The 17,380-nt window shown below is 45.3% G+C and overlaps 1 protein-coding gene across 1 annotated transcript in view; it reads left to right on the forward strand.

Annotated features, from left to right (window-relative positions):
- The first annotated feature begins 314 nt into the window (after positions 1-314).
- The window catches only part of GRIA3 (glutamate ionotropic receptor AMPA type subunit 3), a 287,469-nt gene continuing 270,403 nt past the window's right edge, over positions 315-17,380 (forward strand). The window contains exons 1-2 of the mRNA XM_082610164.1: positions 315-602; positions 1,785-1,943. Of these exons, the coding sequence (XP_082466290.1) occupies positions 512-602; positions 1,785-1,943 (250 nt within the window). The 5' untranslated portion in view covers positions 315-511. The remainder of the gene's footprint in view (positions 603-1,784; positions 1,944-17,380) is intronic.

Raw genomic sequence — 17,380 nt, forward strand, 5'->3', positions numbered from 1 at the left:
CTTTTAATTTCTTTCCTTTTTTCTTTCTCTCTCTCTTTTGTTTCTTTGGGGGATTTGTTTGTTTTTCTGTGTTTTGTCTTTTTTGTTTTGTTTTGGGTTTGGGGTTTTGATTCTCTCTCTCTCTCTCTCTCTCTGTCTCTCTCTGTCTTAGAGATAGGGAGGGAGATCGCTTTGGTGAACCGAGCTTGCAGCCAATGAACCCGCCTTCCAGATTGGTGTGAAGACAGAAGTGAGGTGGGGGGCGGGGAGGGGGTGTGAGAGAGCCTGGAAGCGAGAGAGAGAGAGAGAGAGAGAGAGAGAGAGAGAGAGAGAGAGAGAGAAAGAGAGGAGGTGGTGGAGGAGGAGGACTAGTGTGGGGTGGAAAGGAAGAGTGAGCAGAGCAAGTTTAGGGGAGGGGGTGAAAGAGCCGGCGAATTCTTTTTCTTTTTCTATTATTATTTTGAAGACTCCCGAGTTGCGCCTATGCTCTTGTCAGCTTCGTTCTAGGCGTAGCACGGCCAGGCAGAAGAAAATGGGGCAAAGCGTGCTCCGGGCGGTCTTCTTTTTAGTCCTGGGGCTTTTGGGTCATTCTCACGGAGGATTCCCCAACACCATCAGCATAGGTAAGCGCGAGCCAGCCCGCCGGTCGGGCCGGGCTCTCTTGCACCCGAGACCACTGCCCTGGCGTGACTTCTGCGGCCGCGGGTCCCTGTCCTGCATGGCCTGGGAAGGGACGGGGGACGGGGGACGGGGATCGGGCAAGAATCTCAGGGATCTGAGCCTCAGAGAGCTGGCTGGTCTGGGGAGCATCGGGAACCAGAGAGGTGATCTCCTGGGGCTTGGCGGGGTGGGCTGCCGCGTTTTCCGAGCTGAGCGGAGCAGGGGAGGCATGCCAGAGGCTGGGAGGCTGCAGCCGGGCGAAGAGTCACGGCTTTTCGGCTCGCTGCTATGGACTTTGCCATGGCGTGCGTGCCGCCGCTGGAAGTTGTCCCAGGGTGATGCCGCCTGTCTGGCTGCGCCAGGGCGCGTAACCCGGTCCGGGGCGCCCTGTCCCGCGTCTCCGGGTGCCGGGAGACCGGCTAGCGCTGGGGGAGGTGGAAGCCCACCCTGGATTCCCCCAGACCCGGGCAGCAACCGAGGTCAGTGGCGGATGGGGTAGGAGGCGGGGGTGAGACTAGGAGCCGAGCCAGCAAGCGGCGAAGTCACGCAGACTACGAATTCATGAATTGCCGCTGTGTCTGTCTGGAGCCCGGCTCCCGGGCGCTGGGAGGGAGTTCTCTCGGCTTCTCCCTGGATTTACTAGTCAAGAAGTTAGAATTATTGCCATTACAGAACCAAGCCCCTGTACTGTCATGGGGGAGCGGGGGACTGTGGGGAACAGGATGGGGCAGCAGGGGGAATGAAATTGTTATTCTTCCCAACCTTTCCCTTTGCGCCAGGAAAAGATGAACCAGCTTGTGGAGATGGGAGGTAGCGGAGGAAGAGGGGAGAGGAAGCTACCGCCTGAGAAAGAACCAAGTCCCACTCTTGGTTCCATCATCCTACCCCAAAGCAGCCTCCTTTTCCCTCTTTCCCCTTTCCCCCTTCTCTCCAGCCTCTCCTCTGACTCTTTAGAGGAAAACTAGGTTTCTCTTGGCCAAAATTTGAGTGCACAAGAGTCTTCAAAGACACACAGGTTGAAAATCAATCATGATCAGGCACCCGGGTACCACTGAGAGGTTATCGCCTATCTGTAGCTCCCCAATTTCTAACCGCTCCTGGGGGGGGGGGGACACAAGCCAAATCTTGGTTCCCTTTGCTTGTAGGTGGACTTTTCATGAGAAACACGGTGCAGGAGCACAGCGCCTTCCGCTTTGCTGTGCAGTTATACAACACCAACCAGAACACCACCGAGAAGCCCTTCCATTTGAATTACCACGTAGATCACTTGGATTCTTCCAATAGTTTTTCTGTGACTAATGCTTGTAAGTAGATCTGCTTTTCCTCCTTTGGGGACCTGGGAACCTCATTTGCATTTTGCTTGTGGGACTTGGGGTCTGCGTAAGTGCTGGGGTGGCGATTGCCTTAGTAGACATTTTAGGGGCTCTAGTCAATCCAGGTTTCATGTGACATAAATCAACTCCAGAGGATCCTGCTGAGGGAGGGACTTAAGGCAAGTACACAAAACTCTGTCGTGAATAATGTTTCATGCAAAAGTTTCATTTTCCTCCCTGCTAAACTGGCGCTCCCTCCCCCGCAACCCCCTCCCTTTTTTTTTTCCTTTGGCTGGAAAAAAAAAAGAGAAAAAATAGCATGGTTGTTCAGGGAAATTTCTTCAGATGAGATTAAAGAAAGAAGCCTCTTGATTGAGTCAATTCAGGATGTGCATTACTTGACTGTTAAAGCTAGCACCTGGCTGTAGGAATGAGCTGCATTTGACAATCGCTTAATATATAGGAGCCAAATATGAGAAATTCTGCAAACAAGTGACCTTGAGGGACAGATCAGGCTCGGTTCCCTGGCCTCTTTCTGTCCTAGAATATCACCTTTCTTACCGAGAGAGCTCTGATAGGAACTGATAAGACTACAAGCTGATTACAAGTGATGAACGCCTGGCAAACTGAGGGGAAGGGAGAAAGTGCTCAGGTGACTCTTTGGAAAGCTACTTCTGTTCTGTCTCCCCTAGTGTTGTTCAAGTCCCCCCCACCCGCCATTGTTAAGGACAACACAGTTCTTAACTTAGAGCAAAAGGTGGAAGGCGGAGGCTTGCAGCAGGAAAACCGAATACCAAAAGGGAAGAATTTCATCAGCCCCCAAAGCAGTTTCTGAAACAGCTAGTTGTGCCCTGTGATTTTTCCTGTGGAAAGGGGACATTTCATTTTGAGAAGTAAAGCCACGGGAACCTAGATGACTAACAGCCTGTTGGACACAGGTTTTTCTTGAATGTTTTATGAGAAAGACTGATAATTCTTCATCTGAGCTTATTTCATGAAAAGTTTTCACAACAATGAGGGTGCGGATGGCATAAATATGTTTTGCTTTTATGGCTGGTGTAGTTGGGAATTTTTGATTTTTGATTTTCTTTCAGGGGAGAAATGATGTTTATATTTGGTTGGGTGAAACTTTGTATATGACTTTCTTCAAATTCTTCTGCCTCAAAGGATATGTGATTTCCAAAAACTGTTGAAAGGGTCTCCAAGGGCACAGCTTCCTTGGATTTGAAGACTTGGGTCAAGGGGATGGAGGTGAATTACTGTGCAAGAAATTGTGACAGTTATCAGCTTTAAGAAAATTTTAGCTGAAGGTACAGATCCTTATATGAACATGTTCTGAGGTATCTGACATTCTTTGGCTTTCGACATTGACAAAAATAGGAGCTTATTAACTCCAGCTAGGTGTGAAAGTTACAAAATGTCTGTCTATACTTTGCATCTGATTTTGGTAATCCCAGCCTGTCTCTTCAGCACACTTACAACACACATCTGACTCTTAATCCTGCAGCCCTGAGATCTTGTCAAGAGGCCGAATTCCAAAGGCAGCTTCCTAAATATCAATTAGAACAGATTTAAAACCAAATACATGAAACTACCCAGATTTATTATTATTAATAATGAATAATGTTTATTTCAACTCACTTTAGTGTCTTTCCACTGATGTTGACTGAGATAAGAGTGCTAATTGACTTCTCAGGAATGATTAATTTCCAAGGTTTTTGGTCTTGCTGTTTATGGTCAAATCAGATTGACACTAGCCAGCCCAGGGCCATCAGAACGCTACTCAAGGAGCAATCAGGAAATGACCCTTGCCATGTGAAAAGCTCAGGTTTGAGAACAGGCACTAAGTCATCTGTATTGGTGTTGAGTTGCCTGAATGCCCTACCTCTCAGGGCAATAAAGGGACAACCATGAAAGGAAAAGAAATTGATCATCGCCCCCGCCCGCCACCGCCGTAAGTCCACAACATTTCATCTTACAAGCTTATAAGGCTGGGTTATGGCTGGGGGCTTGAAAGTGTGGCATAAGGGGTGTGGCTTACTGGGCAACAGGAAAGACAAAACAAAAAGGCGACCTTGCCCTTAGTTATGCCAAATACACACATATGCACACACGGGCTCACACGGGAGAGATTTCCAGAAACCAGTGATGTGTACCCAGCTGCCTGTTGCACACTCAGACTTTACAGCTCAGGAGACAGGGGAGGAAAGCTGTCATCTTCTCCAGTCCCCGAAACAGTCCTCTCTGAATGTCACAATCATTGAATGGGGGCCAGATCTGAAAGCTGTCTCCTGGCAGCTGCTGCCTACAATCTTAGTATGAGAAAGATGACTAGTCCAACCACCGTCTGATAGTCTCTGAATGCAGAAAACAATCATTTCACGGGGCCAGGGAAGCCCTGCAGGTGTATCTCATTTCTTTCCCTGGCCTTGAGAGTTCTTTTTCTCATGGAAGGGAAGATCACATATCACAGATGTCGGCACACAATACTAGTTCAGCGCTGGAGCCTGGCAGGTGACCCCTGGTTCCATTCTTACAATTGATTGCACTATTGCACAGAGAAAAAAACCCCTGGATCCTCTGGCCTGCCCCTCCCTGGAGACCTAGGGAGAATTTGAGAAAACCCCAGGTGAGTCCAAACCTGCTTGCCCACCTCTCCTGTCTGCTTCAATATGGAATAGAATGGCAAAAATTAAAGAAACTTTCCCCTCTTCCCCTACAAAACTCCTGGTTTCAGCTTCCCCTAACACTAGAATTGGTCTCTTTCCATGATCTTTCCTGCACCCTCAGTCTTGCGGCAGGCACACACTTTTGAGGACACAGGTATGCAGGTAAACAAATATGCCAAAAATAAACAAACGGTAATGCCTTCTGTATGTGTCCCTGCTCTCTGCTCTCCCTCTGCATCCCCTCCCCCAATGTATTCAGAGAGTTTCCTTGCAATGAATCCCAGGCATCAGTTATTTAAAGACTCTTCTTCACCAGCAACCAATTCTTTTCTGCACAACCCCCAAGAGGTTTGCTTAAGGCAGACTCCGGCTTCAATCCGCATCTTAAGAGGCCAATAAGAGCATCTCTGGCTTTGAAAGGTGGTTCATTTGGGATCTCAGCTCAGAGGTGAATTGAAGTTTATCGGAGAGACTCAGCTGATTTGGAGCACATGTTCTTATTTCATAGTGATTAACTGAGTTTGCTGCTTTACTTTTCAATTTGGCTAGGTAGCCCCAGGAAGAAGCATGGTGTGCATAGTATGATTTCAGGATACATGCATTCATACACACTCACACACACACACAGAGGCACCCATACACCCATAATCAGTATTTATGAAAAGAGGTGTTACACACGTTTTAAGTTGTATACACGTCTGTTCTTTAAAAACCAGGTTTGATCATCGTAGGGCTTTGGGGAATGTGGCAACACCAAGGGACTGCTGAGTCCCATTGGTGTGGCTTTGCTCCTCCGATTCCCTTGAAGTCCCCTCCTGTGTCTTTCTGCTGTGCACTTGTAGGGCACTCCACACTACATCACCCCAGCCTCTGCAGTGTCAGCTCATTAGCACACAGACCTCATATTCCCTCTCTGCACTGTCATTGCAAAAACTGCTGTTGTACACCTTTACAGCCAACAAATGTGCTTGTGGATTACGCGCTGTTTGCAAGAAGCAAGGAAAAGGCAAATGTAACCTTAAAGGTTATTCACCACGGAATTGTGCTCTTAACGCATTGGCTTAAGTAAAAATCTGCTGATGGAGGCGTAATAGTGACGGTGGGACTGAGAGTGGGACTTAGGAGTGCAGGCTCTAATGGAGCCCCAGGCAAAATCCCTTTTGCTGGCTAAATGTAACTCATCAGCTGCAAATTTTTATTCCATCCATTTTTTTCAAGCTACTTGAAATATACCTGCTAACTGAGAGCACGCTCCTTTTATAACTGAGCGTGTTTCGCTACCAAGTAAGTGTACCTAGCTGAGACAGGTTTCCCTCTCTTGCTCACAGAGTCACAATTTAAATTATCTAATTATTCTAACTGCCAGGATCCATTTAACTGTTTAAGTCCATTTGGGAAAGAAATGTCTCCCCTGATCCTATTCTCTGCTCTTTGGTGGGTTTTGTTTGTTCTTTTCATGCGATCTTTGGAAGCAAGGTGAAGACCCACAGTATCACGGCTCCTGTCTTCAAACAGATCTTCACACACTAACCAATGTCAATAGCCCCAGCTTCCACCGCCAACTCCCCCATCTTTGTGCCTTTGCCGCTCTCCCTCTCTCTCCTGGCCAGTCTTCCATAAGCTCACTGGCTTAGCTCACTTCTCAGCCCCTCTGGCCAGCTGGCTTAGACTACTGAAGCACGAAGAGGTCGCCAAAGATTTAAGTCACCTTCTCACAAGGTTTATTATGGGGTTTTTTTAATCTATTTTTTACGTGGAGAGGAGGGGGGAAGGTGATGCTGTTCATTCGGGCCATAAAAATAGATGGCAATCAGCAGGCTGTAAAGGTGAGCTTCCAGCAAAGTGTATCACCTCCCCTAGAAGGTGGCTTCCTGGTGATCTACTAAGGGGGGGCGGGTGGGGGGCAGCAGGAAGCGTCTGAGGGGAAGGAACAAAGAAAACTACTTGGTTCTCCATCTATGCCTACTGCAAAATGAGCCACAGTTTTTCTTCCTCTCAGCAATTTTAACATTTTTCCTTAAAATGTGACTAGTTTCTCACATCCCCCACTTCTGCCTCTATCCGAGGTCGTTTTCTTAATTCTGCATTTCCCTCCCTACTTGCCAAGACTGAATGAGAATAGTGGGCGCTGGTTGAGGTTTCTATTATATGTTTTTGGCTCCTGGTATATTTTTAAATTTCATTATTATGGGTAGTCAGAGGTGATTGGCTGGTTTCATTTTAACAGATTGAAAAATAAACGAAGCTTCTGAGGCATTGTTATTAGTCTTCCTTTGTGGCTGACAGATTTGTCATTTTTATACAGCTGGCTAAAGGATGAAAAGACAGCATGGATTTTAAGAGAGGGCCAGAATTTTAGAAGGTAGAATTCATACCTTCAGGGGAGGAGGATAAACATGCTAATTCATATGATTTAACTTTTAACTTCTTAGATTGAGACAGGAAATATACTTGAAGGACCTTTCAGAAAACTCTTCACCTTCTCGAAGGTCAGGGAAATTATCTGCATACTTTACCTGGCCCATTAAAAAAAAATCAAGTTTTGACTTTGTTCCTTTGGCTTTGATACTTTGGGTCTAATTAGATGACATGTCCACAGGAGGGTGCAATTCAAACCCCAGGTGGGGGGCTCCGGGCACTTTTCAGCAGGAGTGTGGGAGTTGTGCAGACACAGAAGCAAGTCCCTCCCTGCTGGGGAAATGTCTGGGCTCCAGTCAGAGAGTGACAAATAGCCTCAGCCTGTGCGTGGGGTGAGCCTTGAGCCAGGGCAGCGGTCCCCGGAAGGGGTCGGTACTTGGCAAAACGTTAACATGGACAGAATTTGTCCTCTTCTTGCCTCACCATCATTTTCGCCTCCTGCTCTGCCTGCCCAGCCCAGGCCCTTTTGCTGGTGTCCAACTGGCCTGTGATTCTGGTATCCCACCCACAATAAACTGACCTAGGCACTGTTTCCTGCTCTGGACTTTTCCAGACCTAATGCTCCTTCCCTATCAGAATCTCTCTGTCCTTAGTCCATCCTCTTCAGGGCCTTTACTCTCCTCTGAGGGTGATGGTTTTTTATCTAATATAAGAATCTTGCTGAAAGTGGCTGATAAGGGGTTAATATACCTGACTGGGGAGTGTTCGCTTTAAAACCAGGGACTATGGGAACCGTAATGCCTCAATTGCAAGGAAAGATACTCAAATGCGGGTGTTTCTGGACATGAGGTGCAGAGTAGCTGTTCACTCTACCCAAACCAGAGATCAGCTGCCCCTGGTCAGGGAACACCTCTATAGGTCAAAGTCAAAAGGTCCCTGCATGCGGTAGGTTTGGTGTAAGTACACCCAAGGCATAGGGGAGGTACAGCTTCACCATGTTGAACTTAAAAGTCTTTGTGGTAATTTGGGAGGCAACCAAAGGTCATAGGGATTCATTTTATTAAAGAAGTAAATATATACAGCTTTTTGTATGTTAATCATGCCTCAATAAAGTGGTTCTTTAAAAAGTGTAAACTTTTTGTATGTACTACCAAAAAACAAACCAAAAAAGAGGCTGCTGTAGAGTCTGAAGGTGCCTATGTGGGCATTGGCAGGGGATGCACTGGCATGGAAAGGAAGTTGTAAGAGGGGAGAAAGGTGGTGACGAACCTGGGCGTCAGACTGAAAGCCTTCTTTCCCTGGGATGGCACATAGAATGCAGTGATTATGAGGCAGTATCTACCTCTGGAGGGACTTGGAAGCCTAGCCGAGCAGTGTCTCCTCCCCACTCCCTCCATCCCTCCCTCTCCTTTTCTCAAGTGTACACTCTGGCTTCCCTCCCAGTGGCAAGAGGCAGAATACAGTTAAGTCCCCTACATACGAACCTTCAAGTGGCGAACTTTCAAAGATGCGAACGTATTCTAAACCTATTCTAAACGTATTCTAAACGTATTCTATTCTATAGTACAGTACTATATAGGCGATTATGTTAGTTGAGTACCTAGGCTAACTTTGTTGGACTTACAAACAAATTGGACTTGTGAATGTGCTCTCGGAACGGAACTTGTTGGTATGTAGGGGGCTTACTGTACTGTCTTCTGGATTTCTGTTTGAGCATTGGTCAGAGAAGTAAGTGTTTACAGCCCTCTGTCTGGACTTCCTTTCTCCTCAGTCCCTAACTACCACTGGCTTCTTTAGCACTTGTCCTCAACATGACCATCATTTGTCCTTATTTGGAAGGGGGCATGGGGTTAAGGATAAGGGCGGGGAAAGGAAACACAGCTGGTCATGACCCCTAAACCCTACGGGGGCACAATTCAGCCTAGAACAGCACTTCTTTCATGTGCACACCAGTGGCCTGAGGATCTTGTTAAAATGAAGATTCTGATTCAATAGGACTTCAGCGTCCAAAAATTTGCATTTCTAGCAAGCTCCCAGGTGATGCCAATACTGCTGGTACTCAAACCACTCTTTTCAGGGAGACTGATTACCAAAGAAAAAGTCTCTTCCAGACAAGCTCTTACCCACATGCCTTTCAAAGAAAGCTCTATAAGAGACACATCTGGCTCATTCTGACTCAACGATGTCCTTGTCATACTCCTAACCAACCTGTGTTCGTTTCAGCCATGTCTGTAGGTGTCTGATGAGAGCATCTACTTAGAGCTGCTTTTCGTAGGGAATTGGAATGGAGACTGGAAGGCAGGCTGAGAGAGGAGGTAGCTCATGAGCCAGGCTGACAGTATCTTGGCTTCTTGCCACACCCCAAAGTGCCCCTTTTAGAAACAACCTGCCCAAGAGAGCTACGGTTGGCATGCAGTTCCAACTGCCTTTCCACTTTGCTTCTCTGGGTCAAGGCATGCCAGAAGGGGGCATGTTGCATCTGCTCCTCAGCTGTCTGACTTCCCTTCAACAGGGTTAGAAACATGCACAACACAACTCGAATTCTGTCTGGTTCCCTAAGAACCTGAAAAATTGACTCCATTTTCCAGGCCAGTGCCAGGCACTCATTGAGAGCTAGAGGGAAGGGAGGGGAAGTGGTGTCACTTTCTAACATATTTGAGCTGAGGACTGCTCCAGGGTAGCCATTGAAAGCTTACCCAGTGTCATTTGAGGACTGCCAAATGGCACCCTATTACCCCAGATATTGCCCCCCAACAGCCTGCCATTAGTCTGAAACTCCACAAATTCATTTGTTTGTGTTATGGCACCTAAGACCTGTGCTAAAATGCAAGCATGCTATCTCTGGAAGGGGATGAGTTCAATCCTTATCAGCCATTACTATTCCGACCAGAATTCTTTGATGAGATTACCACCTGTTACCTTGTAGGCTCCTCAGAGGAGGTTCTGCAAGACGGGTAAGTGACCCAGAACAAGGGACCAACCCAAGAGAGTGGGGCGCCAGATGGATGGTGGGCATTCAGGGGGCAGTGGGAGACTCTTGAAGATGAGGAAGAGTCCCTCAAACACACTTCACCTGGTTTGCAACATGTGATCTTCTCCATAGATAAAATCTGGTAGTTTATTTGCTAAGATTTTAGTTGCTTTTAACCGTCCAAGTCACAACTTTCCGATGGTAGTGGGCTTGCTGCCTCTTCCGTGCATGGTTCTTTGTTGCAACAGATGATCTCAGTCTCTGGATTCCCCATAATTACTGTGGAATATTTTCAGAAGTATAATCAGTTTGTGATGGGGGGGTGGTGAGGATTCTTTTTAACCTTTTAAAAAATGTTGCCATAAAAAATAGTCCCCTTTCAGTTATCTGTGATTGACTGATCTACCTTGCCAATTACTCATTGCAATCAGGGCCCTCACCCTTGCTGCTACCCAGAAAGGGATCTGGCTACTAGTAATGGATGAGACAGGAAGAGATGCAGGACCCAGCCCACAGAGGAATCACTGCGTGGATGTGGGTATGGGTTTCTGTATGGATGAACACCTTTGTAAATTTAAGGTAGAAAGGCCACTAACATCCACATTCAGCCAGAACCTGTAATAGATTCTCAAATATTCTTATACCTTATTGCTATTTCCAAGGCTATTTGGTTATTTTAATACAGTTTTTCTTGAATTAGACCACTTGCAGCAGAATCAACAGAGATGCTTGTTAAACATCTGAATTCCTAGGTTACACTCCAGATATATTAAATCAGAAAATATAAGGATAGGCCTTTTTGACAAGCTCTGTGGGTGATTCTAATGCACACACGATTTGGGAATCACTAGTTTAATTAGCCCTGGCAGTGCAAACAGAGATAGATGGATTCATACTGAATATTTGTTGAGCACTCACTAAGCACCAGGCATTGTACCAGGCACTTTCACACACGTTACTTCTGTAAGTAAGTGAGGGCGCTAGCAGCCCATGCAAGCATTAGTGAGTTTGGCTCTCAGATTGGAAATTCAAGACTTGAAAGAACTAAGAGATTAACCTCAAGTCACAGTCTCTGAGGTAAACAAAGCAAAAATGTTCTTTGAGATGGTAAGTAGAGACAAGGAAATGATTTTCATTCTGACAATGCTTCTTCCCTTCTTTGCTTGTTAGCTAATGATTGGTCCTTAGCCATGCTACAAACTAGATGTCATGTCAAATGCCAACCCATTTGTTAAAAATAGATGCAATGCAATCAGTTTATATAGCATTCATTGTGCCATCCTTGCTATCAAGAAATTTACAGTAGGGCTGAAATAATAACTACCATTCACTGAACCTATGCCACATGGAAGACACTGCACTAAGCATGGTACATGCCTTATCTCATGGAATAATCACAACATTGCTAGAAAGGAGGTACTCTCATCCCCATTTTATAAAAGAGGAATCAGACGTGGTTCAAAACATATATAAGCAACTAGCTCAAGGTCACACAGCTAGCTAATTAGTGGAGTCAGGGTTCTACCTGAGATCTTCCTGTCTCTAGAGTCTGGACTCAATTTCAACTGGGGCTGAAATCACAGATGATGACAGAGGCCAGGTGGATCACATAAATGTGGAAATTGGGCAGGTATGGAGTGGTGGGGCCTGTGGCAATCTGGAGACTCCAGGTCGCTGCCTGAATACATTCAAATGCAATGTTGTAAACCACTGTGGGACAAACAAAACATCCGCAACAGGACTTGGGGTGGTAGGAGGTGGAAGGTGCAAGTTTCAGACCTCTTCACCACACTGTCCACCTCCCTCTGGCAGCTAAGTTACTGGCTGAGGGAAGCTCTATTAACTGAAAGAAACAAAGAGAAAAATCTCTGCTTAGTAAAAATCCTATTTTGACCTTTTCTTCTTCGTGTTCCATCAAGGTACCTCAATATGGCAGAACTTTCCCTCCTTTGTCCTTTTGGCCTTACATGCATACACTGTATATCCAGTGGCCTTTCACGGTTGAGTGCCAGCTCAACTCTAATCTTCTCCCAGGCAATGCTGAGGCCTGCAGCAAGGTCAGAACGCTGGCACAGAGTCATTAGCAAGTGCTCGGCAGGCCAAAAGAGGTACTTCTGGACGGTGCTATGGGGGAAACGGCTTAGATTCTGGTACATGCAAATCCCAGGCCTACAACTGGGAGGCCGCTGGGTCAAGTAAGGCTCTGTCAACATTCACCCAGGGTAGGAGACCCCCATACACCCCGGGACAGAGGCTCACCAACTTTAGACAGGGGTCCAAAATAGAGATGTATAGTTAGTTGCTTGGAGTTGTAAACTGACCTAAGCCAACTGGTCATTCACAATCATTAGGTATATTTCATTGGATACCAATAGCCAGTCATTGTTAGAGTGAGGGCTATAGGTCTTCTCCCCATAACCTCACTACCAGGTGTAAAAGTAAACCTCATACAGAATTCTTTTTCTCATTAAAATAATGGCAAGCAGGCATAAAAATAATTGGACAGCCTGTCCTGTAGGCTCAGTCAAATCCAGCTCCCTTTCCTTTTTTTTTTTTTTTAGATGTTGGAGGTAGGAGTTTATTAATTAATTAATTAATTATTGCTGTATTGGGTCTTCGTTTTTGTGCGAGGGCTTTCTCTAGTTGTGGCAAGTGGGGGCCACTCTTCATCACTGTGCGCGGGCCTCTCACTATCGCGGCCTCTCTTGCTGCGGAGCACAGGCTCCAGACGCGCAGGCTCAGTAGCTGTGGCTCACGGGCGTAGTTGCTCTGCGGCATGTGGGATCCTCCCAGACCAGAGCTCGAACCTGTGTCCCCTGCATTAGCAGGCAGATTCTCAACCACTGCGCCACCAGGGAAGCCCTCCCTTTCCTTTTAGGTGCGCCAACAACACCTTGCACAAAGGTTCACTTGAGGCAGACAAAATAATACCCTAGTGGCAGGATGCAGCTAACCAAGAATCCTCATTAGTGGCTGCCCACAGGACTATTTACAAATTAAGCCTAGGGTACCATTCCAAGGGATAACACTACAGAGCTTGTTAGACCCTTATATCTTCTTTCTGCTAGTTTGGGAACACCTCTACCATATGTCTAGCCAACCCACATATGTTAAACACTACTGATTTCACCAATGAGAAATTTAATGTTAATTAACAAAGTCTCTGGTGTCCATTGAAGATAAAGATATGTTAAGTGCTTGTAGAACCACTTCTTGATTAGAATTATTAAATGCCAGATAACCACTCCTGCACTTTGTATTTCCCAATAAGGGTAACTGAGACCACCCCAAGGGTGTTGATTCAGACCAAATAACCCACATATATACCACACAAATTATGTTGAATTCTTGTAAAATCATTTACAGAAAATATAACATTTGAGATACCATGTTTCTTAGGGCCTTGGGAAGCAGTTAAAATTGCAGGGGGGTATGGGGTAGAGTGGAATGAGCAATGGAGCAAGAATTAGGAGATCTGGGTTCCAGTCTCAACTATGCCACACACTGCCTGGATGACCTTGGACAAGCCACTCTGTTCTCTGGTTCTAGTTTTTATCATTTCTAAAATGAGGAGATTCATCTGGATGATCTCTGAGGAGGCTGCCATTTTTTACATCCCATCATTCACTCTTGTCCAAATCCTACCACCTCCGTTTCTAGTAACAGTCTCACTTCATTGCTTACTGAGGAAAGACCATCCAAAATGAAGCCCCTCAGGTTCTTCTACTACATCTAGAACCTTCTCATCATATTCATCTATTCTCTGCCTTTATAAGACTGTGCTGAAACTATTGAATCCTTGAAACCAATGGACAGTACCTCCACCCAGTTGTGGCTTATTCTTGCTTGCATCCTAGCTCTTCCACTTACTAGATGTGGAACCTTGGGGCAAGTTTCTTAACTTGATTGTGCCTGATTTCCCAATTATAAAGTGGGGATAATAATAATCCTCACCTCATAGGGTTATTGAGAGTTTTAAATGAGATAGTTCGCAAATCCACATAAAGTACTTAGAGTAATGCCTGGCACATATTGGAATATTATTATTATCAACATAATCATTAGTTTAAAATCCTTTGAGCTTTCTGTCCTAAAAACAGAAACGTAGTTTCATTTGAAAAGTAAAATCTCTTGTCACCCTACAGACCAGATTTCCTTCCTGAGTAGCTGCCCTCTGAGGCTTCTGACAGTTCTCAGCTCTGCCCCAAACCCAAGATTATTTTCTTCTGCCAAGAAAGGCATCATGGCACACCTTCATATCAGCAGCCCACCGCCGTGACCCCCTACACCTCTCACCCATGCATCCAAATTTGCCCACCCAGTTTGCCTCTTGTGAGCGACAGCTACTCAGATATTCTGTGACCAAAAACTCTGAGATGCATTTTTCTGTATAATTGAAGGACTACAGGTTCAAGGGAAGACAGAGTCTTCTTTCCCAAATAAACTCTTCATCTCTAGTTCCATCTGCTGCCAATCACACAATAAATCATCCTTTCTGTTCTTTTGTGACAATCCAGTATCCCAACACTACACAAGTAGTCCCCCTGACTTCTGAAAGGCTCAGGTGGCATCCACATGTCCTCTGACAGTTGATTCAGGAGAAAACACTTGGGCCAAGCACCCAGTGGACTGGCTCTGCAGCAAGGCCCTGGAGCTTCTCTTAGAAATGGAGCTGCCCGTGGAGGGACACAAGGAACTGCTCAGGGCCTCCCCAGAGGAAGCGCCTTCATTTCCTTGGGCATTAGTAAGATTTCTCCATGGGTCCTGGAGTCAAGAGCCCCCAGGGAGCTGAGGGTTGAGGCACTTCACACTGCCCATTCTCCTCTAGAGCCAGCACTGCCCTGGCACATACACATGGCATACATCTTCCCCTGGGCCTTCCCATTTCCTGGTGACACTTAGCGTTTGACAATCACTTTAGTATCTTGCCATTCAGATGATGACAACTCAATGGAAATCCACTTCTGGCACATCCCTGAGTCTAGTCCACCCTTTGACTAAATATCACAGCCTCTTACAAGAGTTCGATCCACTTTGTGCAAGAGTTACTAAGAGTGTCCTTTGATCTCCTGGTTTCTGTCAGTCCTAACTCTTACTGTCCTCAGTTCTTCCCTCTACTGCCTGTAGATCTGTAGAATATAAGGAGAAGTTGAGAACAATGAGGAAAGTTGAGCTCTCTCCTGGGTAAAGAGAACCGGAGCCGCCCAGCTCTTTATACACTCACTCCTGGCCCTTGGGCTTGGCACCTAATTCTCTGGAGCAAGGTGTTGCTGTTTGACCCTTGCCTAGTAGAAGGCTGTTTCTCCTACTTAGTTTGGGAGCAATCAGAGGGCAAGGAATGGCTCTAAACTGGACTGCCTGCATTTGAATCTTGGCTCTGTCCCTTACTAGCTATGTGACCTTGGGCAAATTACTTAACCTCTCTAAGCCTCAGTTTCCTCATTTGTGAAATGAAGGTGATTATAATAGTAACTACCTTATAAAGTTGTTGTGAAGATTAAATGAGATTATGCATGTAAAATATTTACCATGATGCCTGGCGTATAGTAAGTGTTCAATCAATGGTAGCTATTATTAACATAGAGTACTGAGGTGGTTGGTAAGTGGAAGAAAGGAATAGAATTCATCAAAGCCAAACTGAACAATAGATTCTTCCCATCTATGGCCATCCCTAAAGCCCTGCAAACTAATTTTTACCCTCTGAATCTGTAGCTGGAACCAGGCCAGATGGGGTTATCTTTGAGTACTCACAGTGCTGCCTCAGGCATAAAGGATTCGCTTTGGGGCAAAGTAAAGCAGAAAGAAACAATTGACTTGATGCCCAAAAAAGCCAGAGAATACACACCACTATGTTTAATCTTGCCGTCATTGAGTGAAATTGTCTAGAAAGACATGATCTCTTCAATTTTTTTATCTGAACAAGATAGGCTTGGGATAAAGCAACATGGATATGATAACCTTGGCACTTGGTGGCTGGAAGGAAAGAACAACCTTTTTTTCAAATGTAAAGTCTATTTTACTGTGTTTGAAAGTGGGAGAGTGGAACAGTGGATCCTGGAATCTTCACTTAGACAAGGAAACATGTGAGGCCAGTTGAGCTCTCCCAGCCATGATTTTTCTTAGTTCTTTTAATTAAGGATGATATACGGATGGTAGTTTAGAGCATATCAATTTGAGTGGATGGATTTTCTTCTTTTGATATTGCTTGCCTAAGTCAGACCAAAAATAGCATAGGAAGGAGATATGCAAAAGGTTAAAAGAGAAATTTTGCTAATGTGATTTTCCAGCATTTCAGTCTCTATTCTCTCCAGAGCAGAGGTTAAATGCTCTGTTCCATAAGCACAGACTCACTAGTAAGGATCCTGCTGAGGACCACTAGGCAAGGCAGTCTTTTTCTTGCCCTCTCCTCTGTATGCTGGCCTGATCTACCAGCATGCTGTCTCCAGCAGGCCCAAACCTGGGTGATGACCAAAAGCATTTTCTTTTCCTTCATATCCCAGGGTGCCCTTGCTCCACCTGTATCACCTTCTCTTCTCATTTCCTATCTAAGCCCACTGCTAGGTTGCCTCATGGGATCACTGACTTTTTTTCTCTCAGGTGAGGAAACTAAGGAACACAGAGGCTAAATGACTTGCCCAAGGTCACACAGCCAGTAAATGGCTCAGCTGAGATTATGATGCAGGCCATCTAACTCTTGGCACTTCTCTAAGATGTCTTCCCAACATAATCCTTCTTCTTTTAACTTTCACTGCTACATAATGATGTTATATATGAAAATAATGTCAGTCCTATCTTTTTAAAATAGGTGGCAGAGAGGAAGAATAAATTCGCAGCAAGTGAATTGGAAACGCAGTAAAGCATGAGTTTCAGGGACCACAGTTAATGGTATCTTCCACTTACTGCCTCCAACATTAACCTGTCATTTTCCCATCCTCTGATTTATAGTCAGGATGAGCAAAACAAACTCTTGAAATCCTGTTATAGATCACAGACTATTGGAGATAGATCAAGTAGTTCTAGTCCAACTACCTCATTTTGTGGATGAGGAAAGTGAGGCCAAGAAAGGAGAAGAGGTTTGCCAAAGGTGATGCATCTCCCTAGTGGTAGAAGCAAGATGAGAATCTAGACTGCCAGATTCCCAGAGCAGGGTCTTTGCCACCATATTTTGTAACAGCAGGTGTTGTACTAAAGCAACACTACAAATTTTATTATGTTACCATTTACTCATATCTTTTTCTTCTCTAATTGTTTCATGTATATAAGTCATAGTACCTCAACTAGATTTTTAAATGTAGAACATTTTTTATGATTATAGAAGTTAAAATGTAAAATTAATTCATGCTCATTGTAAAAAAAAATTCAAAAAAAATAAGAAAAATTGTCCAAGTATAGCAAAACAGTCACCCCAAATTGGGTTTTACCATATGTAC

This window comes from Mesoplodon mirus (genome assembly GCF_964341445.2).
Source record: "Mesoplodon mirus genome assembly, chromosome: X".
Taxonomy (NCBI): domain Eukaryota; kingdom Metazoa; phylum Chordata; class Mammalia; order Artiodactyla; family Ziphiidae; genus Mesoplodon; species Mesoplodon mirus.